At 36.8% G+C, this 26,732-nt stretch overlaps 1 protein-coding gene across 2 annotated transcripts in view; it reads left to right on the forward strand.

Annotated features, from left to right (window-relative positions):
• Positions 1–16,873, forward strand: part of TSPAN11 (tetraspanin 11) — a 151,068-nt gene extending 134,195 nt beyond the window's left edge. For both annotated transcript variants that reach the window (XM_074269258.1, XM_074269257.1), the window contains exons 6-8: positions 5,036–5,194; positions 7,006–7,092; positions 16,089–16,873. In XM_074269258.1, the coding sequence (XP_074125359.1) occupies positions 5,036–5,194; positions 7,006–7,092; positions 16,089–16,148 (306 nt within the window). In that variant the 3' untranslated portion in view covers positions 16,149–16,873. The remainder of the gene's footprint in view (positions 1–5,035; positions 5,195–7,005; positions 7,093–16,088) is intronic.
• The last annotated feature ends 9,859 nt before the right edge of the window (positions 16,874–26,732 follow it).

Consider the following 26,732-nt stretch of genomic DNA (forward strand, 5'->3'; position numbering starts at 1 on the left):
TCACAGCTATTTTTTTCTTTTACTTACCTGTTTTTAAATATTTTTTATTTTTCAAAATACATGCAAAGATAGTTTTCAACATTCACCCTTGCAAAACCTTATGTTCCAAATTTTTCTCCCTTCCTCTCCATCTTCCCCCTTCCCTAGACAGCAAGTAATCCAATACAGGTTAAACATGAGCAATTCCTCTAAATATATTTCCACTTTTATCATACTATACAAGAAAAATCATATCAAAAATGGGGGAAAGGAAAAAGGAAAAAAACAAGCAAACAACAAAAAAGTGAAAATACTATGCTGTGACCCACATTCAGTCTGCGGTCTTCTCTTTAGATGCAGATGTTTCTTTCCATCACAAGCCTACTGGAATTGCCTTGAATCACCTCATTGTTGAAAAGAGCCAAGTCCATCACGGTTCACAACTATTTTCATAATATTGTAAAGACAATTTAATTTCTTATGCAGTAAATATCAATAGATATAACCCATATAAGCAAGAGCTCTTTGGAGAAGGGGGTATTTAATAATTTTTAAGAATTTTAAGAGATCTTGAGGGCAAATAGTTTGAGAACCATTGCACTATAGCATTCTTCCTCTTGATTTGATTTTAAGCTATTTTATAAGGGCATAATACCCCCTTATCAAGTGGATGTCTTATTGCTTCCCACCAGATTCTAACTATCTTTAGAGCATTTTATTCCACAATTTTTAGAAAGGACATTAATAAAGATAAAGAGTTTTCAAGAAGTGAGTAATCATAATGATAAGAGGGCAGGATGCAATGACACATGAGAACTGGTTTGCAGACTCAACAAATGGGGGAGAAATAGCTAACATATTAGATGACAGATATATTACTAAAAAGAATGATATACCAGAAATCATAAGGTGAATTTTAACAAAGATAAATGTAAAGTCCTTTGGTTTGGTACAAAAATAATCTCCATTCTGGAGCACAAAATGGGAGAGGTATTACTAAATATGAAAATATTTTTTCATTTGATTAAAAAAAGGGGAGGGAGTCTTTTGTAGGCCATTACAGCGAGATCCCAAATAGTTGAAATAATGAATTTTATGAAGTGGTTGCATATATTCAAATCTGTTCTATTTGAAGTTATCATTATTTAAAATATGGTAATTGGTTTGAGCCTAATGAAAATATGCAATATGAATTCAAATAATGCAACCACTTCACAAGATTCATTATTCTTACTAATAAGGACCTAGTTCAATATGAGTCAACAGTGCAATATGGATGACAAAAAAAAATGAACACAATCTTATACTTCTTTAAGACAGATATAGTGTTCATTAAAAAGTGATCATTTTATATACAGCTATATTCTGTCCCCATCAGATCACATCTGAAGTACCATTTTCCATTCTGGTTGCCACATTTTAAGAGGGACAAAATTCAGAGCATCCAGAGTATCAGAATGAGAAGAGAACTGAAGATCTTGGTTAAAGAAACAGAGAATGTTTCCCTAGATAATAGAAGGCTTGAGCAGGGGATGAGAGCTGTCTTCAGGCATCCAAAGGACTGTTAGGTAGAAGAGTGATTAAAGCTGTTCTTCTTGACCCTCCTCCAAACTCTCTGTTTTTGTTAAGAGTAGAATCTATCAAGTTACCTTTGGAGCCATGTACTCAGTCACCCATAACTCTTCCCTCTCCTTCATTTCTCTACAATTATTCCATCAACTGACAAGTCTTGTCAATTCTACTTGGATGAAATCTCTCCCAATTACATTCTTCTCTCCACTCAACACGTGTCCTCATTAAAACCTTTAATACCTCTTGGCTAAATTATCATAAAGCACTAGGAAAACACTAAGAAAAAATGGACAAAATTTAACAAAATGAGAATATAAGCTAAAACTGCATAACAAGAACTCTTCTAGAAAATAGAACAGGCTACCTCAAAAGGTACTGGTTTTCCCCTTGTTAGTGATGCTCTAGATGATTCACATGCTATAGCTATTATATAGGAAATTACAGGTATTTATTAGACTAAATTGCCTATTAAAGCCCCATGGTATTCTATTATTCCAAACCAGAGAGAAAAAGAGAAGAGACAAAATAAATTGTTCTATAGTCATACCTCCCCATCCTATACTTCTGAAATTAATTTTTAACCAAAGTATAAAACTTTACATTTTTTACTATTGAATTTTATCTTATTATATTATTGGATTCATCCCAATGTTGTAGCTTAAGATTTTTTGATCCTGAATCCATAATCTAATATGTTAATTGTCCTCCACAAGTTTTGTGAAACATGAAAATTTTATAGCATTTCATCTATGCCTTTATCAAAGTCATTGAGAAAAATGCAAATAGCACAAAACCATGCACAGATTGCCAGAACACTCCACCACAGACCTAATCCTCCAAGTTTGACATGGAACTCTTAATGATTGCTCTTTGAGCCCAGGTCTTCAACCACTTTCTAATTCACCTGGTCACTACCAGCTAAACTCTCAATCTTTTCCAAAAGGATAGCATGAGAAACTTTTGCAGATATCTTTTAAAACTCAAGGTAAGCTATAGATCCACTAGTCAATTAACCTTGTCGGAAAAGAAAGTAAAGCTATGCTAGCATGACCTGCCCTAGAGTTTCAGAGCCATACTGGTTCTTTATCACTACTGATTTCTTTTCTAAATGTTCAATGACATGAATTAGAGTGAAGATCACAGGCCTTTAGCCTGGAAAGATTCACATGAACTGATGCTGAGCAAAACAGGTAGAACCAAGAATACATTAGTAATAGCAAGAACGTGGGATGATCAACTATGAAAGGTTAGGTTCTCAGTGGTTATGTGATCCAGACTTTGGATGGAAAATGCCATCTACATACAGAAAAAGAACTATGGAGATTGGCTGCAAATCAACACATTCTGTATTCACTTCTGTTTCTTTTTTTCTCTCTCCTATAGTTTTTCCCTTTTGTTTTGATTTTTCTCTACTACTATCCATAAAACAATGTGTATTAAATAAATTTTTTAAATACCATAGGCCTTTAGTTGGTAAGCACCAACCTCTCCCTCTTTTCAAAAAATGGAAACATTTACTTTCTGCCAATCTTAAATCAGCACATAAATTTCAGTTGCTGTTCTTATTATTTTTGTGGTGGTTCTTATTCTATATCACTTGGTAGTGCCTGTGAGTCTCCATCAGTATTTTAGTGGGATAATAGCTCTTTCCTCTTTAAAAGATCTAGCTCCATCTTTTTGGAGAAGAACCAACCCTGATAAGAATGATAGCTTCATGATAAATGTGGAAATATGTTTACAAGAATTGCACATAGTTAACCTATATTGGATTACTAGTTGTCTAGCAGGAGAGGGGAAGAAAAATTTGGAACACAAGATTTTGCAAGGATAAATATTGAAAACTTTTTTTGCATGATAATTTTTGAAAATAAAAAGCTATTATTTAAATGGTAGCTCCTCTGGAGAAAAGAGTGTTTCCTTTTTTGTTGTTGTTGCTTATTTTTATATCTCTAATGCCTAATACAGTTCCTAGGACATATAAGGAGCTTATTAAATGCTCCTTGGTTGATTGAAGCTCTCTCTGTGTCACCTAGCTCAATTATTCAATGGTTTTCTTCTTTCTTTTTCCCCTCTCCTGCAATTCTTCTTTCTCTAACATTCTCTTTTTCTTCAGATTCTTTTCCTTCTTTATTTTCACACTGTAGTTTTTCTTACCTTTTCAAAAAGTTTCACTTTAGGATTTCCAATATTTTGTGATCTCATCATTGTAGGTTATTCTCTTCAATTCCTTCTCATTCTATATGACTTTTTGCCATGTCCTCTTGTAAATCTCCACAAGGCCCCTGCCCAGTATGCTGAGGGCCTCCTGCTAGAATAATGGGCTCTTAATCTGGAGTCTGTGAATTTGTTTTCTAGTGCTCTCATAACAGTTTCATTAATTAGTTGCCTTTAAAAAAAAAAGTTTTGGCAATTGTCAATGTTGTAAAATTACCCATGCAAATATCTGGTAAATAAAAAATAATAATAATTAGTTGCCTTTGTACCAATATATTTTGTTCCATGAGTTTTAAAACATGATTCTAAGAAGAAATCCATACATTCATCAGACAGCCAATAGGGTCCATGATAAAAAATAAAAGGGTTAAAAACTCCTAATCTAGATATCTTGACATTGTACAGAGAGTGATGCAAAACATACACTGGCTGTCCTACTACTGATGTCAGTCATCCTAAGACAGGTGGGCAAGGAAAATGTTCTAATACCATAGTCATCACTTCCACCTGTGGCATTTCCTCTGGGGTCGTTTCAAACCCTGTGCTGCTAAAAAATGTTGTATCCACAGTAGCTACCTATTCTTTTTCTGTAAATGCTTTCCTTCTTGCTAATTATCTTTTCTACTTTGAGTCATTTGCCAACAGGGTCTCAAAGTCCACCTTGGGGGAAAGGGAGGTGATGGAGAGCAACCCTTCTCTAGGCCCCTGAAATCTAATACTTATATTCCAGAGAATGAAATTCATGATATTACAAATATGTAATTTGTATAAAGTCATGTTTTAAAATGAACCTCCTCCCATTCTCCTGTGTTTTGTGCTCTGGCTACCTGCTTATCTTTGCCAGAAAGTAAGGGTTTACCAATAGCAATTGTTTCTGTTTTGATCAGAAAGTCCTAAGGGTCTTTCCCTCCCAGATTGATTTTTTTTTTTTTTTGAGTAGGTAAAAGAGGCCATTCTCCGGCCTTAATCACAGATTAGGTGTTGCCTCTATTAAACTGAGACTTATTGAAGATTTTAGCTTAAAAAGGCTAAGGCCTCCCAGGGCATCCAGGGCCATCTCCAGTCATCCTGATCTATATCTGGCTGCTGGACCCAGATGGACTCTGGAGGAGAAAGTAAGACTTTTCTCCCTCATTTCAATCCAATTCACTTGCATGTCATGGTATTACCTCCCTGGTATCCTGGTCCCTTCAAGAATGAATCATAAAAATCAACAACAGCCTCCCACCATTGTACTGCTTGCTCTCAAGACATGCTCTCTGTCCCCCAGTTCAGGTGCTGTGGCAGCAACAGCTCAGCCGACTGGGAGTACAGCACCTACATCCAGTCTCCAGAAGCTGAGGGCCGAAAGGTACCTGACAGTTGTTGTAAGACAGTTGTGGTCCTTTGTGGTCAGCGGGCCCACCCTTCCAATATCTATAAAGTAGAGGTAAGTAGAAGACCCTGAGACGGTGCTCCCTTTTACTCAGATTAGAGAAAAGGCAAGGGGAAAGAGGGAGAAAATGAGAGGAAAGAATAGGTGAGAAACAGAGAAGTGGGAGGAGAAGGAAAGGGAGAAAGAGAGGGATGGAGAAAGAGAGAAGGAAGGAGGGAGAAGAGGAGATATATATCCTGGTAAAGGTCTCAGAGTCAAAACATAGTATTTTAAATCTGAAAATGATCTTAAAGAGGAATTTTCTGTCTTGTGAATCAGGAGTCCTGAATTCTACTCTATGCAACTAGTTGTATGAGGCCTTTCCCAACTCTCTGTTTTAGTGAGATTTTATTTATTTCATATTCTGTATGCAGACCCACCACCTTATATTCTTATGTATATATATTTTTTCAGAGCTATCACCTTAGAGCAAATTCATGTTATATGCAATGTATCTTGTACAAAGGTAATCCATTATAACATCATTATTATTTAAAGACTGCTACCTCCCTAAGAGCAAGAACTGTGTCTTTTATTTATCTTAAACTCTGCCCCTGAATTAAACTAGCTCACAATGCTTTGAGTGTAACTCAGTCTTGGCCATGGTACCATCAAGGATAGTGAAGGATATCAAGATGGATTTAGACACCTGATGTTTTATTTAGAAATCAATCAATTTCCTTCTCCTCAAAAACCTACCCTTACCCCTGAGATCTGGTCTGACCTTGGTGGACTTTAATTCATAAGCTTGCCCCTTTGGAATTATAGGAGGAATGTTTACGAAAGATTTTCCAGATCAAAACATTAATGTACTATTGGTGAAGTTATATACTGATTCGACCATTCTGGAGAGTAATTTGGAACTGTGCCCATAGGGCTATAAAACCATGTATACTGTTTGACTAAGCAATGCCATTACTAGGTCTATATCCCAAAGAGATTAAAAAAAAAAAAATGAAAAGGACCTCTATCAGCTCTTTTAGCATTGGCAAAGAATTGGATATTGAGAGGATATATATCAATTGATGAATGGTAAAACAAGTTTTGTATATGATTATGATGGAATACTATTGTACTTTAAGAAATGCTGAGCAGGATGCTCTCAGAAAAACATGAACTTAACATGAACTGATGCAAAGTGAAATGAGCAGAACCAAGTAAACACTCTATAAAAATAACAGCAATATTTTATGATGATCTACTATAAATAACTTAGTTATTCTCAGCAGTACAATGACCCAAGACAATTCTATAGGACTTATAATAAAAGACACTGTCTATCTCCAGATAGACAAAGGCAAAGCCTGAATACAGACAAAATATGTTTTTTTCTTTATTTTTCTTGGGGATTTTTATCTGTTTTTTTTTTCAGTTTTGCATGATTACACCTGTATCATCTATGTCAAATTGCTTATTTCTCAATTGGGGATAGGGAGGAAGAGAAATTTGGACTCAAAATTTAGGGGGAACATGTTAAAAATCATTTTAGCATGTATATTAAATAAGATATTTTAATTATTAAAAAAGGGCTTTCCACACAATTTTGGGGGGTAGGCAGTGCAAGTATTCTTATTCTACTTTATAGATAACAAAATAGAGGCCTAGGTTAAGTAATTTGCCCAGGGTTACATGGCTAGTAAGTATTGGAGCTAGGATTCGAACTCAGGTCTTTTGGTTGCAAGACTAATGATTTGTCCACTGTACCACAACCCCTATGAATTTCCAAACACATTCTTGATACTTTTCCCCATTCCTAAACTAGTACATCCCCTTTCCCTTAGGCCTCTCTCCCATTGGTGACCATTTTCCTTTTGTGTCCCACACAGGGTGGTTGTATCACCAAGTTAGAACATTTTCTGGCCAATCATCTCCTACTCATGGGAGCTGTTGGGATTGGAGTTGCTTGCCTGCAGGTAAGTCTTTCCCATGGTATCATGATTAAGAGTTGTCTTAGCCTGAAATTCCCAAATTAGAATAAGAATTCACTTCTCTGGATAGAGAGAAGATTATTAATTAAACAAGTAACAGAGAAAATAATGCAAGCTAAAATACAACTTTAGTAACCCAAATTATTTTTAATTTTTTATTTTGAGCAATAAAAATCAATGTATTAGTTGGAATGGAAAACAGTTAACTAGGAAAAAAACCTTCACATCAAATCTCTTGATAAGATCTGATACACAATATGTAAGAAGTCATGGGTTTCATCACAAGTTTTATTTGTAGATTTTCATCTCCTTTGAATCTATACATTTTTCCTATTCATCTTCTTATATCATACCTATTTTTTTTTTTATTTGAGAGGCAGTTTCTCTCTCCTCCTTTCATATTCAGTGCAAAGCATTTTTCTTACCAATGTTTATTAGGTCCATTACATCCCTGTCCAAGAATCTTTCCCTTTACACACATATCATTGAGCTAAGAGATTATTTACTTATAATGTATAAGACTGAGAATCTTCCTGTAAAGCAATTCTCAGCAGAAAATAGCACCAGAAAGAGATTTTATTTAAAAAAAGAAGTATCATTTTGGACCACTTGCTCAAACTACTTCAGGTTCCTAGAGATAAATAGGATTTGGAATTATGAACACTGAGTTCTTTAGCCTTCTAAAAAAGGGCTTGGGAGTCCCCACAGAAGAATTCAGATGGCTTGAAGAAAGACTAAAGGAAAGAGACAGGACATCAAAAGAAAGGACAAAAGCATTTAGAAAAGAGTGGTCCATGAAGCACAAATAAATGAGGTCCTTTGGAGTCTAAAGAGGTTTTCTCTAAGTTCTGCTTACTGCATCCAGGTCTCTGAAAGGAGGAGGAGGAAAAAATATCAGGAGAGAAAAAGTAGAAAAAAGACAATGTGGTGTAATGGGAAGAAAATTAGACCTACAGTAAAAAAATCTGAGTTCAAGTTTGGACTCTTTTTTTTGCCAACTTTGTGATCTTGGACAAGTTACTTAACTTTTCGATGACAGTTTCCATATGCATAAAATGAAGGGGTTATGCTTCCTCATTTTCTATTATTTCTAATATTTGTTTTCTATATTAAAGGTCCTTTCCAGTGCTAGGTCTATGATAACATGAGCCTAAGTTCTCAGTGGACTCAGTCCACTATGCCCTGTTGCCTCTGAATCCATGATGCCCTTTCCCCAAGTACCAAGCAAGCAGGGTCGCCATAATTGAGAGCATTGGCTCAGGTACTAAACCCCTCTTTTTTCTAAGTAGCATGGGAGGAGCACCTGGGATCTGGTCTCCTCTCCAGGCTCAGGATACTAAGGCTCTTTCTAGCTTGCTGAATAGACTCTGCCCTCCTTGTCAGTGATATAGTCAGGAAAAGAAAAGGGGATTCCCTCTGGGGCAGCACCCAGGTCCCAGGGAATCTGCAAAACCTACTAAAGACTGCTCAGCAACTCCCGACAGTCCCCACGCTCAGGGTAGCCTAACGCCTGGTGGCTAAATTAAGCCAAGTCTGAGAGGGTCTGCTTGAAATTTGTGTAAATCAGATTCTCAACTTGCTTCTAGCCCCATCCATCTCCATCCTTCCAAAATCTCCTCCACTCTTAAGATCAGAGCAACTAGATGGATAGAGAACTAGTTCTGAAGTCAAGAGGACCTGAGTTCAAAAACAGTCTCAGTCACTTACTAGTTGTGTGACCGGGGCAAGTTACTTAACCCTGTTTGCCTCAGTTTTCTCATCTGTGAAATGAATTAGAAAAAGAAATGGCAAATCACTCCAGTATCTTTGCCAAGAAAACCCCAAATTAGGACTCACAAAGAATAGGACACAACAACTGCAACAACTGAACATTAGAAACATAAACGGGGGAGAGGGAGGTTTTGTTTTTGTTTTTGTATTTACAAATTAGGAAACTGAGGCCCCCAGTTGGTAAAATTATTATCTTGGGGACTCAGATCCTTAATGTTCATCTCTTCACCTTCAAAAACATGCAAGTTTCCATTAAGTCACTATAAAAACGCTCCTCAATTTCTGGAAGAACTCCAATGAAACCAGAATCCCATTAGGATTCCTTTGTCCTTATTTTATTTTCTCCCACCTATTCTTTCCCTTTATCTCAGATTGGATTGCCCTCTGCTGGATAATGAGAATCATCTCCACTCTCTTGTGTTTCTTTAAAAAAAAAAAAAAAAAAAAAAAAAAAGCACCAGGAGAGAATAAATATCCTTCACCTGTGTTCTCTTTTGTCCAGAACTTTTTATGGAATTTAGAGATGGAAGGGACTTCAGAAAGCACTTAAGCCAAGCTCCTCAATTTAGAATTAGTAAACAAGCTCACAGAGATAACCAGTGGCCTACAAAACTAACTTTTCAATTTCCATCTTAGGACAATAATTAAGATAAAGCTTGGATTTGTGATTTCATTGTTATAGGACACTCCCAGGAAAAGATACTCCCTCTGCCAATGCAGGCCAGCACCTTCTCTGCAATGTATAGTCTTAGAAAATTGCTTAATACACTGAAAAGGTTGAGTGATACACTTGTGATCACACAGCCAGTTTGTTCGAGAGACAAGACCATTAACCCGCACTGTCTCTATCTGAATAATAACACGCTTTTCCATAGCCCTTTAAGGTTTATAAAGCCCTTTCTCCACAATAGCGCTGTTAGGTAGATAGTACAATAACTATTTTCCCAATTCAACAGATGTGGAAACTGAAGCTCAGAGTTGTTAAGTGACTTACCCAGAATGACACAGCGAGATAGCAATAGAGCTCATATTTGACTTCAAGAAGAGACTTCTTTTCATTTCTTCAAGTGATCTCTCAGATAAGACCAATACAAGGCAAATGGTATCTTGCAGGCACTTTCCTTTTGCTGCTCTCTTCCCAGTTTGGTATAATGCCCCCATCCGTTATCCTGGAGCCACATTCCTTGGCCCAATAACTTACATCTTCAAGATACCCAGCATTCATCCCCTAATAAGTTTTTTGTTTGTTTGTTTGTTTAATCATTGGTACCCAGGATTCTGGGCTTATTGCTTGTCATGACAATTTCCTTCTATAATATACAATGGAAACTCCCTTGGTTTTGGTCCACATTAACTCAGGACTTGTTTCTCAGTTTATTCCCAGGTGTTAGACTTCCAAAGAATAAATCATATTCAGATGCTCAAACGGATTTGTAGACCCACTGAATCAGGATTTTACTCCATGATATAAATTGTACTCCATCCATGTTCTCCCAAAAGTTCACCACAAGGGGGCCACCCAGCATGGTAAAGGAGGTCTTGATTTCTCCTGAAAGCTACCATTAGAATAGTCCATCCATCATCCCTAGCTCTTGCCATGTGATGAGCCCACCTTCACTTCCTGTCATATTGCTCCTCGATAGTATGTTTATACTTGTTCTTCTTTGGAATTCCTCATCAGTTATACCATGAAGCTTGCTCACATCTGCCATTTTTTTTGTCTCCATATATGATTTTTAGGTGTCGTAGTATTCCATGTTTCACTGATATATTGCATCAATAATAGAATCTCAGTATGATCATTTGTTCTCGGGAGAAGTTTGGATTCAACAGAAGATCCTTGTAACTTCCTGTTAATGATCCAGCCTGCTCTCTTTCTTTTCTGCTCTGGTCATTGTCCATCTGTCCTATCTTCCCTAGACACGTTAGACAGGCTCTACACAGGATCCATCCAGGTGCATATTCAAATTTGAACAGTTACTCATCCACTTGCTCTTTCCTATGTAAATGAAAAGATCAAAGTTCTTTGAACAAGTTAAGATCTTTTTAGAAGACTCTGTCATGTCCTGGAGTTTGATATAATATTACATCGTCATCCACAAACTGGAGCATCCGAAAGACCTTACCAGCCACAGAGAATCCCTCTTTGAATGAGACTTGGCCCTGAATGTCTTCTGTCACAGTGGGAAATGTCTTTGGCGATCACATGCCATCTGGTTTTAGGTTTCATCTAATGCTTGTTATCAGAGGATTACTAAATGAAGTTATTTCACTTGTCATCTTACAAGTCCTGAATGATCTTGAGTATGGCTGGGAGACATGGTCTAGCCAGTGGCTGAAGGCAACCTTATGTTCTACTAAATCAAATCAGTAGACTAAGTCACATCCTAGTCAAATTAGGGGCAAGTAGATAGCCCAATTGGTAGAGTGATGAGCAGTTAAGTGGTAAAGTGGATAAAGTGCCAGGCCTGGAATCAGGAAGACTCATCTTCTTAAATTCAAATATGGCCTCAGGTACTTACTAGCTGTGTCACTCTGGCAAGTCACCCTGTTTGTCTCAATTTCCTCATAGGTAAAATGAGCTATAGGAAGAAATGGATTTTTGCCAAGAAAACGCCAGATAGGGTAAAAAAGAGTTGCACATGACTGAAAAAAAATCGAACAGTTCAATTTAACCACTATATATTAAACACCTACCGTACATAAGCAAAGCATTTACTGAGGGGCTGGGGATTTTAATACAAAAATAAAACAGCACCTGCCTTTGAGAATCGTATAGTCTACAAGAAAAATATTCTACAGGCACATAAAGAAAGATATACAAAGTAAATATAAAATTACAAAAAGTAGCAGGGAGTAGAAGATAGAGAGATACCAGTCTTACAATGAGAAAGACAAAGAATTAAATTCTGCCCCTGCTATATGCTTGCTAAGGTCCCTTACCACTCTAGCCTCTTCTGGTCCTAGTTACATTCTTTGATTTCTCTTCAGCCCTAAGATCACAGAAGGAAAAACACTCTTCACCAGAGGCATGAGTAAGTCATATAATTTCCTAGTGGCTCAGGCAAGTCCCCAAATTATGTTACAGATAATTTGCTGGTTTTTCCTTAGTGGAGAGATTTTCTATCTATGGGAGAGTCACCATGGACATGAAATCATAAATTCTGACTTCCTCCCTCCTTCAAAAAAATTTACCCACATACTTCTACACAGTAGTTTAAAAAGGAAGAGAACGGGGAAGTACAACGTCAGAGGATCTGAAAGAATACCATGTAGGAGACAGCATTAGAGAAAATGAGGTATCTGGAGTGGTAGACATGAACAGGGAATATAGTCCACATATCAAGCACTACCTATCTGCCTTGACAATTCCTGGAAAATTGCAAAATATATTACAGAGCAGATGGGATGTGAGCACTTAAATGAGTACTACACCAGCTAACATTAGTTCACTTTAAAAATAGTAGGAAGCTCAAAAAGGCAGATTAGGTTTGATTTAAGAAAAAACTTCCTGAAGTTTAGAACTGTTCAACAATAGAAATGAGTTGCCTCTGAAGGTGGCATTCCTCCTTAGTGAAGGAATCCAAAAGAGATTAGATGCCCTCTTGTTCACAGTATTGGAAAAGGGATTTCTGGTCAGGAACAGTTTGAAATAGATAGCCTCAGAGTTCCCCTCCCCTTCCTAAATTTCATAATTCTGAAAAGCCATATCAGGTTAATTTAATTTCCTTTTTAAATAGGGTTACCAGACTGGTAGGTTTGAAGAGGAATGGGATAAGGTGGAATCTTGTAGCTCTTATATAGGTCAACTTTAGGAGGCCTTTAGCAAAGATAATTGTGATATATTTGTGAACAAGTTGAAGAAATTCAATTCATAATATCACAATTAGATGTATGTGTTCTTAACTGTTTAAACTGGTTTAAAGTATTGATTAATGGATTGATAACAGCCTGAAAGGAGTTTTTAAAATGCTTGGCACAATGTCCAAAGTTCTATACTCAGGAGTGAAAAAGATATGAGTTTGAATCTTACATCAGACTATGTAAACCTGGACAAGCCATTTAACCTCTCTCAGAATCAGTTTCCTAAGTGGATATCTTCAACATAGAGAAGAACTAATCCAATTCCAATTGATCAATGATGGACAGAATCAGCTACATCCAGAAAAGGAACACTGGGAAATGAGTGTAACTGTGAGCATTTTTAATTTTTCTTCCCAGGTTATTTTTACCTTCCGAATCCAATTTTTCCTTTGCAACAACAACAACAAAAATTTGGTTCTGCACATATATATTGTACCTAGGATATACTATAAGATATTTAATATGTATGGGAATGCCTGCCATCTAGGGGAGGGGGTGGAGGGAAGGAGGGGAAAAATTTGGAACAGAAGGGAGTGCAAGGGATAATGTTGTAAAAAATTACTTATGCATATGTACTGTAAAAAATGTTATAATTATAAAATTAATAAAAAAATTTTTTTAAAAGAATCAGTTTCCTAGTCCCCAAAATAGGGATATTGCTATATTTAACCACTTACCACTTAGTTGACCATTACAAAGGAGTATTTACAAAGATATTGCAAGAATGATATACTAACATTTATTCCAATATTTCAGGGGCATAATTTACCCTACATCACTTCCATTTTTGTGGGCTCAAAATTGAGCTCAAAGCTCATATTGTATTACCAAGTTCATATCCATGTTACTGTTTATCTCTCAGGGCAATGGAGCTATGTTGGTTGCAAAACCTGAGCTGGAACACTAAAATGCCCTCCAGAATCACAAGGTCATGGAGCCTCCGGTCTCTTCAATCTAAAAGTAAAAAGGGCACATGGCGGAGGGCAAGGACTATGGCTCTTTGCCAGATATAGAACAGAGGAGACTCCACAGTTTCTCTCTTCCACAATGATCACTCAATAAATGCCTTGAGAGAAGGAGTCACTGTAGTACATGGAAATGGAAAAAAGGATTGGACATCTTCCCCTGGAAGTGTTCTTGTGGCATCAGAGATGCTATGAGAAGAGAACCTACAAGACACAGAATGTATATTTGAGAGAGGAAGGAGTAAAAGATGATAACCAGGCTGCAAATCTGGGTGACTGGGAGGGTGCTGGTGCCTTTGACAGTAACAGGAAAACTAGGGAGAGTAGAAAGCTTAAGGCGAAAGATAATGAGTTCAGAGAGAGAGATGGAATGATAACAGGTTGTGATGAGATAAGGGAATTTCAGAATCCAGAAGATGAGAATAGATTTGCATGCATGAAAATTTAACCCCACCAGCCGCAAATCCAAGAGCCAGAGACATTTTCCATGCCAGGTGTTGTTCTCAGCTGCCCAACAATCCCACTCCCTAGGATTGCATTCCATGCTCTTTCCTCTGTGGTGGTAACCCCAATCCTAACCCCTTCTCTCAGCCATCTGTGACTGTCAGTGAAGTCAGCATGACTATACTTCTCATTCAGGTAACAATCAAGAGTTTGTAATTTTTTTAAATTTTAATCCCAATCATGATACTGACTTTGAGATTCGATTCTTTTTTCCGTCATTTGCTCATTCATCCACCTAGTATCCTCAGATGGGAAGCAAGGGGAGAAAGGAATAAAGGATGAAAATGTGGATGGGAAAAAAAATAGAATTATTCTTATTTTTTACAGATGGAATAACTGAGGCTTACAAAGATAAAGTGACTTTCCCAAAATTGGAAATTTTGCTCTTTGGAATTGAAAGCAGAAACTTTGCCTTCTGCAAGGCCAAAAAAATTATGGCCAAAATTTTTTTGCTAGCTACATACCTGATCTCACTTGCTTACAAGCTATGTGATCTGTAAAATGGGAATAATTCTATTTCTTCCCATATAATCCCATTTACTTTAGTTTCTTCATCTGTTAAAGGAGCTAAAAAAAAAAAACCTCCAGTTGGTAGGCTTGTATCTCAAAGAGATCTTAAAGGAAGGAAAGAGACCCCCATGTGCAAAAATGTTTATGGCAGCACTTTTTGTAGTGGCCAGAAACTGGAAACTGAGTGGATGCCCATCAATTGGAGAATGGCTGAATAAATTGTGCTACATGAATGTTATAGAATATAATTGTTCTGTAAGAAACAATCAGCAGGATGATTTCAGAAAGGCCTGGAGAGAAATACATGAACTGATGCTGAGTGAAATGAACAGAACCAGAAGATCATTATACACAGAAAGAGCAAGATTATACGATGATCAGTTCTGATAGATGTGGCTCTTTTCAACAATGAGATAATTAAGGCCAGTTCCAAAGATCTTGTGATGAAGAGAGCCATCTGTACCAAAAGAAAGGACTGTGGGAACTGAGTGTGGATCACAACATAGCATTTTTACTCTTTTTGCTATTGTTTGCTTGCATTTTATTTTCTTTCTCATTTTCTTTTTTATTTGATTTTTCTTGTGCAGCAAGATCATTTTGTAAATATGTATGTATGTATTCTATTTAATATATATTTTACCATGTTTAACATATATTGGATTACTTGTCATCTAGGGGAGGTGTGGGGGGTAAAGGGAAAGAAAAAATTGGAACACAAGATTTTGCAAGGGTTAATGTTGAAAAATTATCCATGCATATTCTTTGAAAATTTAAAAGTTTTCATAAAAATTAAAAAGGAAAAAAAGAAAAAAGAAAGAAAACTCCAGTTGGAATCACAAAAGATTGGACACAACTGAACAATAACAAGGAGTATCAAGCACTTATTAAGAGTTTACTATGCAGTAGATACTATGATGCACTGGGAATAGATGCAAGGCAAAAAGGTATCTCTCCTCAAGAAGTTTCCATCCTCTTTGGCTTTATTTTAAAGTCTGAGAGTATGGTGAAGTGAAAAAATTGTTATTTGCCCTCCATTTTCAAAAGGGAGCATCAGGGAAACAACTTTATGACTTGCAAATAAATTGGATTTAAGTGAGAGAGCAAGCTGTGCAAATCACGAACCTGTCTCCCTTTCTCCTCCATCCTGATCCACTGGCAAGATATACCAGGGAGGTGACAAAATACAGTCAGAGTGAAAGAATTCTTGAGGGAACTCTAATGAAGCCTTTTAAACATGATGGTTTGGGAGCAGCTTAAATTGAGGGGCTGTGAGAAGGGGGCATAACCATATGAATAAATAGCATCTACGGCAGAAACTTCATGGAACTCTAATTTCTCCTTTTCTTTTTTCTCCTTTCTCTCTGTCAGATATGTGGGATGGTTCTCACCTGCTGCTTATATGGACGGATCCAGCTGCAGTCATATTGAAGGTTGAACATATCATCTTCCTCCTGGGGGGAAGCTCCCAAACTCTAGTTTACCAAGCTTCCAATATCCAAATATTCCAATATTTTCAGCTTCTTCTCTACTGGAGCCATAGATTCTCCTTCTGCTTAGTGCCAGCATGATGGCCCCAATCCCTTTGAAGTGCCTGAAAATCATGCTGTCACATATCCTGCAACTTCCCTTTTCCTGTGGGACTCAGGATTCCAAAAACCCTGGCATAAGGGAAAACTTTGTTCACTCCCTGGAGGGAGACTGACCCTCGAACTTTGCCTTTGATAGTAAATAAGCTCCTGGTGGAGCCAAGATGAGTCTGAATCTCTGATCTCTCCTAACTTATAAGAAGCTCCCCTTGCTTTTTGCCATATGAATAAGATTTGCAATATGTGAATTTTTCTAAGTTTCTTTTATTTTTAAATTAGCAAGCATTTATTTTCTTTCAGTTCTGTGTAAAAGGCGTGGGAGGAGTGGGAATCAAGAAACTTGTAATAAATGTCCATAGTCAAGCCAAACAAATTACCACCTTGACAATGTCCAAAAGTTTATGTCTCATTTTGCTTCTTTAAGCTATCACCTCTCTGTCAGTAGGTGGGTGACCCAGGTCATCATCAGTCCTCTGGAGTTATAGTTGGTCATTGTATTGATTACAAAGTTTTGTTGTCTTTATATTGTTGTTGTTACTGCATAAATTGTTTTTCTGTTTCCATTTATTTCACTGTGTCAATTCATATAAGTCTCCTGAGGTTTCTCTGAATCTATCCACAAGATTCCAATGTACTGTAATTGGATACAGTGCCAACATTTAGCTACAGCCAAAACTTAGAGAAAAATATTACAAGATTTTTCTAGAATGAGCATCATTATACTAATGCTATTATATTCCCCTTAGGAAAATCAACCTAGAGGTTTTATGAGTTCAAACATCCAAGAGTAGGAATATCTTAACTTTCATTTGTCCATCTCTCCATGACCTTCATGAATTGTCCTCCAAGTAACAGAACCATAGTGTGAAGGTCATAAACAAGGTGGGTAGAAGCCAAACCCTAACCTCAAAGACTTGCAGGAAACAGTTCTAAAACAATCAACTTTCTGTACTGTGGTTGGATTGTCTACCATACAACTTATTTTTCTTTCAGAATCAGCTGTCCTTCGTGGTCCAGAATGCTCTTTCGTTGTCTCTCCCCATGGCTTTGCAACTGTGGGATCATCAGCACTATTAGAACAGGTGTTACAAATATCAGCCATTCAAACTCCTCCATTTTATAATTTAGGAATCTTAAACGCAGGGAAATTACACAATTAAATCAGAACTACATGGGTAGCAAATAGCAAAAGTAGCATTTGAACTCAGATCCTCTGGTTCCAAGCCTTATGTTTTTTCATCTCTATAATGCTTCTAACCTAAGGACACTACAGAGAGGACTGGGAAACACAGTGATGATGGAGGTGATGAGAATAAGGAGTCCAGAGGTTAAGTTCTAGTTCTGCTATTAATTTACTGTGAATTGAGAGAACTGGACTAGGTTATTCCATATATCCCTTCTAACTCAACAATTCGAATTAAATCTAAATCTCATTGGTTTTACTCAAGACTATTCCTTGTGAAATTCAAGGATGATGAAAAAAGTTTATTTTTCCTTGCCTCCCATCCCCCACTGTACCAAGCATCACAGTAACAATTCTTAGCCCTACTACTTCCCTAGGTACCAAGGAGAGAAGGCATGGGGGTACAGACCTTTCAGAAAACAGTATCTTCACTATAGACTCCAAAATGAGAGGCTATTTCATGGACAAGTAGAAGGGGATCACAGGAACAGTTTCCTTTGGATAAAAAGAAAATTTGGTGCACCATAAAAAAATTTCACTGAAAGGATGCTTAAATATTTAACAATCAACTCTCCAGGGGAAAAGATGTAAACATGACACACTGTTAAGTTTAGTCTGCATTATTTTCTCCATCACTTTCTTAAGCCTAGACAGTCAACAAAACATAAATAAAGCCCTGATTTTTAGTGTTTACCAGTTTCCAAGGTATAAATGCCCACTGAAAATTTAATAATTGCCTCTCATGAGCCTGAAGGGGCCTCAATCCTCACCTTAAGTTCTATGTTGAGACCATTCTCTTAAATTTAATGCATATATATAACCCTTGTGGTCTGAAAGCTAACAGTCTGCTGGCCTTATTTACCAAAGCCCAGAGGAACTAACTTCCTTGGCTCCTCACAACTCATTCAGTGGGAAGGTTTTATGATTTTAGAGGCAACTCATGGTATAGTGGATAAAGCACTGGACTGGGAGTAAGCAAAACCTAGGCTTCAAACCTTGGATCAGATACCTAACAGTATTGTGACCTTGGGACACTCTGGTTCTCAGTCTCTACATCTACAAAATTAATGCTGGATCTGAATACTTCTAAGGACCTTCCAACTGTCAGTCTATGATCTATGTCTGACCTGAGCTCTTCCTGCCACCGCAGGAGATTGTCCCTTTTGTTGGCCCTATCCTGGGAGGATTGCGATAAAGTTTATGTGTTTGCTACCATTGTTGTTTCCTAGGGGACAAAGATGGTAGATATCACCTGCTGAACATGAATATTGGACCCCACCTGTCCTGAGGCCCAAGGGTATTTTCAGAAACTCTTATTCCTATCCCTTTAGCCTGGCCACCAGCTCACAAATTTTGACCTTCTGTGTCAAAGGATCTCAACAGAGAGTGCGACAGAGTGGTGGCTTAGGAATCTGCTCCTAAGGGTGAGTTATTTTGCTGGAATGTCATTTTTACCTCACCCCCTCTATGCTTCTAAGTCCAATATCCACCCTTCTTCCCCATTAGCTATTTCAGGAATGAGATGCTGAATACATTCCTATCCACCTGCCTTCACGCGTCTTCCTTATATTCCCTTGCTCATTCCTCTTCCCAAAGCAGAGTATGAGCTCTGAAAAATCCTACTCAGCTGGAAAGATTTTATGTGTGGCCTCTGCTTGGGGAGAATAGACAGTCTTCCAATCATGGATATGTATGCATATTATAAGTATATAATCACACGTGTATGTGTAAATCCCAAGTGATCCACCTATGTCTAAGAAAAATTAAGTGTAACATGGCCCAACTAAACTGATGCCGGATATGCTCCAGAAAACCGATGACCCTGAATGTCAGTTGTAACAATTTGCTTTATGAACTGATATTGTGCCTTAAACTACTGTATAGAGAGATGTTTTTAAAAAAATGTTCACCACTTTTCCCTGGCTATATCTAGTAAAAGCTGATGCTTTACACAGAATAGAGCCACTAATAATAAAGGAATACTATTTAAAAACTATGAATGTTGTTTTTGTTCTCTCCTCTACTGAAAAAATTGACATCTAGTCATTGAAACATAATTTAAATGTTGAATATCAAAATAAGTATGTGAGTATATTTGTGCTTATATACTCACATATATGTAGATACATGTATGTATGTGTTGTATATAAATGTTAGCACTAAAGATCTGTCCTCAATTAGCAAAAGCATTAATTAAGGTCCAATTTATATTTCTCTAATAAATTGTAGTCACACCTCTTATGACAGTAGAGTAATTAGGGCCTGACTACAAATGATATTTACTGTAAGTGTGCATAATCTTACGAGTTAGAAATGGAGACAGAAGCGAGATTGTACTCTATCCTATACCTCCATAATTACCATGTGAAATTTCTGTGGTCCTAATCTAACAAAAATGAAAGAGGGAACAGAGTTGAAAGGAATGTACTCACTGCAGTTCAAATTGTAGACTGACTATAAAGAATGGCATGTGGGAGAAAAAAAAAAGTAGTTCAAGACAGGCTTAATCTAGACCCAGGATTTTTACTAACTGGTTAACTAGATGTGACTCAGAAGAACTGAAATAACCTCTGAGACTATGGGCTAAAAGAGCTAAGACTCCGCTTCTTATGGAAAGTTACATAGTGGTTAAAATTCACCAAAGAACCAATAGATAGCTGCAGAAAAAAGCACAGTACCAAAATGTTTGTGGCAGCCCTTTTTGTAGTGGCTAGAAACTGGAAGATGAATGGATGTCCATCAATTGGAGAATGGTTGGGTAAATTGTGGTATATGAAGGTTATGGAATATTATTGTTCTGTAAGAAATGACCAGCAGGAGGAATATAGAGAGGCCTGGAGAGACTTAAATCAACTGATGCTGAGTGAAATGAGCAGAACCAGAAGATCGCTATACACTTCAATGCTGTATGAAGATGTATTCTGATGGAAGTGGATATCTTCAACATGAAGAAGATCCAACTCACTTCTAGTTGTTCAATGATGGACAGAAACAACTACATCCAGAGAAGGAACACTGGGAAGTGAATGTAAATTGTTAGCACTACTGTCTATCTACCCAGGTTACTTATACCTTCGGAAACTAATACTTAATGTGCAACAAGAAAATTGGATTTACACACATATATTGTATCTAGGATATACTGTAACACACGTAAAATGTATGGGATTGCCTGCCATCTAGGGGAGGGAGTAGAGGGAGGGAGGGGGTAATTTGGAAAAATAAATACAATGGATAATGTTATTTAAAAAAATTACTCATGCATATATACTGTCAAAAAATTATAAATAAAATTAAAAAAAAAAAAGAAAAGAAAAAAGCACAGTAGAAAACCAGCTGAGAACAGTGTAATGGTGGATAGGAAGATGGCAGCACAGTAAAGACACTGAGACACCAGCAGCTTGCAACACAAGAGAAACAAATAATTCCAGTTGTGTTACCAGTGAAATGGAGAAATATATCTCTATATATATTGGGGACTTCAAAAGATAGTGGAGGATACAAAGGTTTGGTGTGCTATAAATGGGCCATGGGGTCATGAAGAATTGAACTTGACTAAATAACAAAAAACAAAATGTCAGGGATTCGGTGAGGGGAGAATGAGAAAGATCCTTGTGATTTATATTTTGATATTACCTGATTAAATGCCTTGCGCCCCCCCCCCCTCAAATTAATGTGTCAACTAGTTGATTTAGTAAAAGACTCTTTTTTAAGTTGTGGTTTTTAGTGGTTTAGTAAAATACTTTTTTAAAGACTCTTAAGTTGTGGTTTTAAATAAATAAGACATTTATTTATTTAAATAAATATAAATGAATGAATGAATATTTAAATAAATATATAATCAAAGTATGCCTTGAAGCTGGGATAGTTTTCATGGCACCCACATTTTGAGATGAGATTTTTTTAATGTACTAAAAGAACAGAGATCCTTTTAAGGTTTTGTCCATTTTTTTCTTTCTTTAAAAAAAAAAAAAAATTATACTTTCTATGCTATAGTTGTACAATAGGGATTTTCTGATGTGACTTTTATAGACCAGACCAGTTGTTTTGCTATAACTGTTATAATATTGTGTTTGAGGTTCATTGAAACAGTATGGCTTAATAAAATTGTTGAACTGTTGCTGTACATTCTTTTCAATTCCCATCATGCCTAGTTCTGTGAAAAAAAAAAATCACTGAGAGAGAGCTTCACTCAGCAAAACTAGAGGGCAAGGGAAAAGTAGCAACTCTTGTTCTGCAGGAACCCAGATCACTGCTCTCCCTCCAATAGTATGGACCCTCTCCACTTGTATGGACCACCAACCCTCCATGCTTTTATGATTTGCTGAAAAGAAAAAAAATCATCATGCAATTAAGCCTCTCCACACTTAGCTTGGTGGTTGCTCATACAAAAGATACATGAAACATTGCTAAGTTCAAACTCAAAATCTTTCTAGCTGCCAGATCTTATATGCTGATAGAAATAAGATGGGGGAGATTTTTGACGGTTGAATAGGATGCCGAAATTTCATTAATACATTTGAATGTCACATATGTTATATTTTATAGAAAGGATTTCAGGTCAATCAATGATTTCACTTATCACTGGCAACAAATCAGAAGATTTGCCAGAGCATTAAACTCAATGCTACAAGAATTTATAAGTCCTTTATTTATAATTTTCTATTATAAATGTAAATATATATATGTATTGTATTTATATTATTAAATTAGATGTATAATTATAAATATTATATATGAATAAAATAGAATTTATAAAGGATTTATTACATGCCAGGCATTGTGCCAGGCAGTGAGGATAAAAGAACAAAACAAGACATAGTCCTTACCTTCAAGGAACTTACACTCTAAAGAAAATAATATCAGTATTCTATTTTTAATTTTTTCTTCTTGGGAGAAGAACTGAATTTTTATTAACTTACAGCTAGTGTGTGTAAAGCCACATTATAATTACAATCTTCCTGACTCCAGGTGCCCTATTCTATTCATTGTTCTATCCCGCAGCCTTTCTTCCAATTCCCCTATTCCTGCTGAGAATTCTGACACTTTTCTAATCAGCGAGATTCACAACTTTGGAGTTCTTCTTTGTTGCTTCTACCTTTTTATATTGTTTTACTCACATTTTTACTGCATCTGTACCTACTTCTCCACTCTCACACAGTCTTACACCAATTTAAGCTCTCAGCATCTCTTAAATTGGACCATTGTAATAACATCCTCATCATTTTCTCTTTCTTCTCTCCAATCCATCCTACACATAGCTGCCAAATGAATATTCCTAAAATGCTTGTCTAAGTCATCCATTTTCACAAAAAAACCCTTTTATAGACCTACTTCCTATTGTTCTACTTCTTATTTCATCCTGTCATCAGTTCTAGCTTCCTTCAAGGTTTAGCTTAGGTGCTCTCTCCAATAATAGCCTTTCTTGAATTCCGTGGTTGTAACTTCCTCCTCCTCCTCCTCCTCCTCCTCCTCCTCCTCCTCCTCCTCTTCCTCCTCCTCCTCCTCCTCCTCCTCCTCCTCCTCCTCCTCCTCCTCCTCCTCCTCCTCCTCCTCCTCCTCCTCCTCCTCCTCCTCCTCTTCCTCCTCCTTCTTCTTTTTTTGCTGAGGTAATTGGGCTTTTGACTTGCCCAGGAGCCACACAACTAGGTGTCTGAAGCTAGATTGTGAACTCAGGTCCCTCCTGATTTGGGGGCTGGTGCTCTATCCACTGTACCACCTAGCTGCCCTGAAATTATTTTGTGTGCTCTTCTCTATCTCTAAGTTTTATCTCATTAGAATGTAAGTTCCTTTTGCATAACCTTATATAGTTTTATCTTTGTTTCTGTAGGCCTATCACATGTCTAGCATATTGCGGATCTTTAGTAAATATTGAATTATTGGTGTTGAAATTTGTAAAAGATATAAAAATGATAGTGAAAGTAAATATACTGGGTAACAAAAGTAGAACTCCAAATAGGTTTGAATGGTGAGAAAATGAAATTTAATATACGTAACTGAAATCCTAGACTTGGGTTCAAAAATATGAACTGTACAAGCACAAACTGAGGAAAGCATTACTAGATGATATTTCTCATGGAAGAAGATACACGGTTTTCAATAAACACAAAGGCCCCAGCTCCTAGTATAAGGTCCCACAATTTCCGAGAAAATTGGATGCCAGTATTTCTTTCAATATTGGAAGAAATTATATCATACTATAATATCAATACTATAAAAATGAACAATTTTAAAGATTTTTGTAAAAAGTGAAGATGAAAAATGAAATGAGCAGAATCTGAAGAACATCTTGCACAAAAACAACACTGTAAAAGCAAATAACTTTGAATCTAATGACTATCATGATTCCAGAGAATTGGTGATGAAACACGATTTCCATTACTGAGGGGTGATGGATATAGGATGTAGAATGAGAGATAGATGGAGAAAGAAAGAAGAAAGAAAGAAAGAAAGAAAGAAAGAAAGAAAGAAAGAAAGAAAGAAAGAAAGAAAGAAAGAAAGAAAGAAAGAAAGAAAGAAAGAAAGAAAGAAAGAAAGAAAGAAAGAAAGAAAGAAAGAAAGAAAGAAAGAAAGAAAGAAAGAAAGAAAGAAAGAAAGAAAGAAAGAAAGAAAGAAAGAAAGAAAGAAAGAAAGAAAGAAAGAAAGAGAGAAAGAGAGAAAGAAAGAGAGAGAAAGAAAGAGAGAAAGAAAGAAAGAAAGAAAGAAAGAAAGAAAGAAAGAAAGAAAGAAAGAAAGAAAGAAAGAAAGAAAGAAAGAAAGAAAGAAAGAAAGAAAGAAAGAAAGAAAGAAAGAAGAGAGGGAGCGAGGGAATGTAATGCTGGAGAAACTGAGGCAAGATAGAGATTAGAGAGTTTTCAATATTTTGAGAGTTTAATTGACTGGACAGGACTCTTGTCTCAAAGTATCCAGTGACAAATGGGAGAATCCCAAGTCCTCTTACACCTTTCTGAACAAAGAAAGAGAAAAAAAAAGAGTGCAAAGGGTTTTACAGAACCATTTGTTTCTGTCAGGATTGGAGGAAACTATAAATACTTACTAAAAGCCAGAGTCAGGGATGTTTGAATAAACAGAAGTAAAGATGTCAAGGAGGCATCCGGGATAGTCTTATCTCTTGGAATATTTTAGAGGGGCAGTGTCATAAATTCCTGAGGGCAGAAAGAGTTAGGAACCAGGAAGTCTGATCTCCTCCTCATCTTGAGCCTCACACTGACAATTTATAACCTTAAAGCAGGAGGGGTTTTACAATTAAAGGGATTGAGGCAGAGCAGTTAAGGAAACTGAGTCAGGACAATTAAAGAAAACTGTGGCACAATAGGAAGGAGGGAGGAGGGGAGGAAGGAAAGAAGGAAGGAAGGAAGGAAGGAAGGAAGGAAGGAAGGAAGGAAGGAAGGAAGGAAGGAAGGAAGGAAGGAAGGAAGGAAGGAAGGAAGGAAGGAAGGAAGGAAGGAAGGAAGGAAGGAAGGAAGGAAGGAAGGAAGGAAGGAAGGAAGGAAGGAAGGGAGGGAGGGAGGGAGGGAGGAAGGAAAGATATGGCTATTGAGGAAAGTTATTTTGTTCAACTATACATATTTAAGAAATTTGTTTTTTCTTCTTTTTTATCCAGTGGAGTAAGGGTAAAAAGGAAAGAAGATATATTTCTGTTCATTTTTTAAAAATATACAGCAAGATGTGTACATGGGGGGATGCTACAGATGTGAAATGTTGCAAGCACTTTCAGATGAAGTCACCATATCATTAGATGGAGATCCAGACCTGAAATCAGGAAGACTCATCTTCCTAAGTTCAAATCAGGCTTCAGATTCTTACTAGTTGTGTGATCCTAGGCAAAACACTTAACCATATTTGCCTCAGTTTCCTCATCTATAAAATGACCTGGAGAAGGAATTGGCAAATTGTTCCAGTATCTCTCCCAAGAAAACTTTAAATGGGGTCACAAAAAGTCCAAGAGGATTAAAAACTGCTAAACAACATCACTATGTATTTACCTGTTGTCTCTCCTATTAAAGTGTGAGCATGTTGAGAACAGGGAATATTTTTACCTTTCTTCCTACTCTCAGAGATAATCTAGAAGGACCTGACACATAGTAAACAATTAATAAATACTTTTTGATTGAATGGTCTACAAAATCCCTTCCAATTTTTTCTTTTTCATGTTTGGGTTTGGGTTTGGGGTTGGCAGGGGTTGGTCTATTTTCTTTTGCAACGTGGCAAATACAGAATTATCTTTTGCATGACTTTATATGTATAATAAATTATCAAATCACTTGGCTTCTCAAGGAGAGGGAAGGGGTCTTAAGACAGTTTAAAATCAAAATTTTTAAAATTATTTTTAAAATTTTACATGTAATTAGAAAATATTTAATTAAGTACTTTATTTTTTTTTAATCCTTTCTAACTCTAAATCTATGAACTGAAAAGATGCAATTGCTTCTTGGTAAACATGAAAGAAATTCTTCCATCTTCTTACTCTTATATCAAATTATGAGGCCCAAGAGGGCAGAAACTCTGTTTAACCTTTCCATCTCCTCCAAGACATAGCACAGTATTCATCACCCAGTAGGTGTCTGAATTTAATTGAATCCATTCATTCACTTACCCACAGGGTGTTGTCCTTTCCCTTCACTCTTAAGAGAACCAATGACATCAGAAGGATGATGTCTTGACTTGCAAATAAATTGGATTTAAGTGTGGGAGAGCTGTGCAGTCATCTACTTCACTCCTCCAGAATCGTTAGAGAATGGGGCAGGACATAGTCAAGAAGACTGGAGATGGCTACAAATGCAGTGGGAGATCTTGGTCTTTTTAAGTTAAGGTCTTTTCCAGTTATCAGTTTGTCTGAGGCAACACCCGTTCAATAATCAAAGGCTAGTTAAGAAATGAGGCAAAAGATGCCCTTCTCAAGAGAATCAATCTCAGAGTTTCTAGTCAGAACAGAAAAAGACTCCTATCTACCCTCACTCCCAGCCAGCAAAACAAGGAACAAGGGAGGTTTAGATTGGTCTTATTATTGGCCAATTAGTGAAAGCCAGAATGATTTGGGGTTTAAAGGATAGTCAAGTAGCTCCATTCATTGTGGTCTTTAATAGGGCCTGGTTTTTCAGAGCTATATTTCCAGAAGTTTCAAATGAGACAAAAAGAGTTAATTACCCCAGTTTATTGGGGGAAAAATGAAAAAATAAATAGGGAAGAAAAAAAATCTAGCCTCCAAACGCCGACATGGATTGCAAAGTCTAAGTGATCAAA

The sequence above is a fragment of the Sminthopsis crassicaudata genome, chromosome 5 (assembly GCF_048593235.1).
Source record: "Sminthopsis crassicaudata isolate SCR6 chromosome 5, ASM4859323v1, whole genome shotgun sequence".
NCBI lineage: Eukaryota > Metazoa > Chordata > Mammalia > Dasyuromorphia > Dasyuridae > Sminthopsis > Sminthopsis crassicaudata.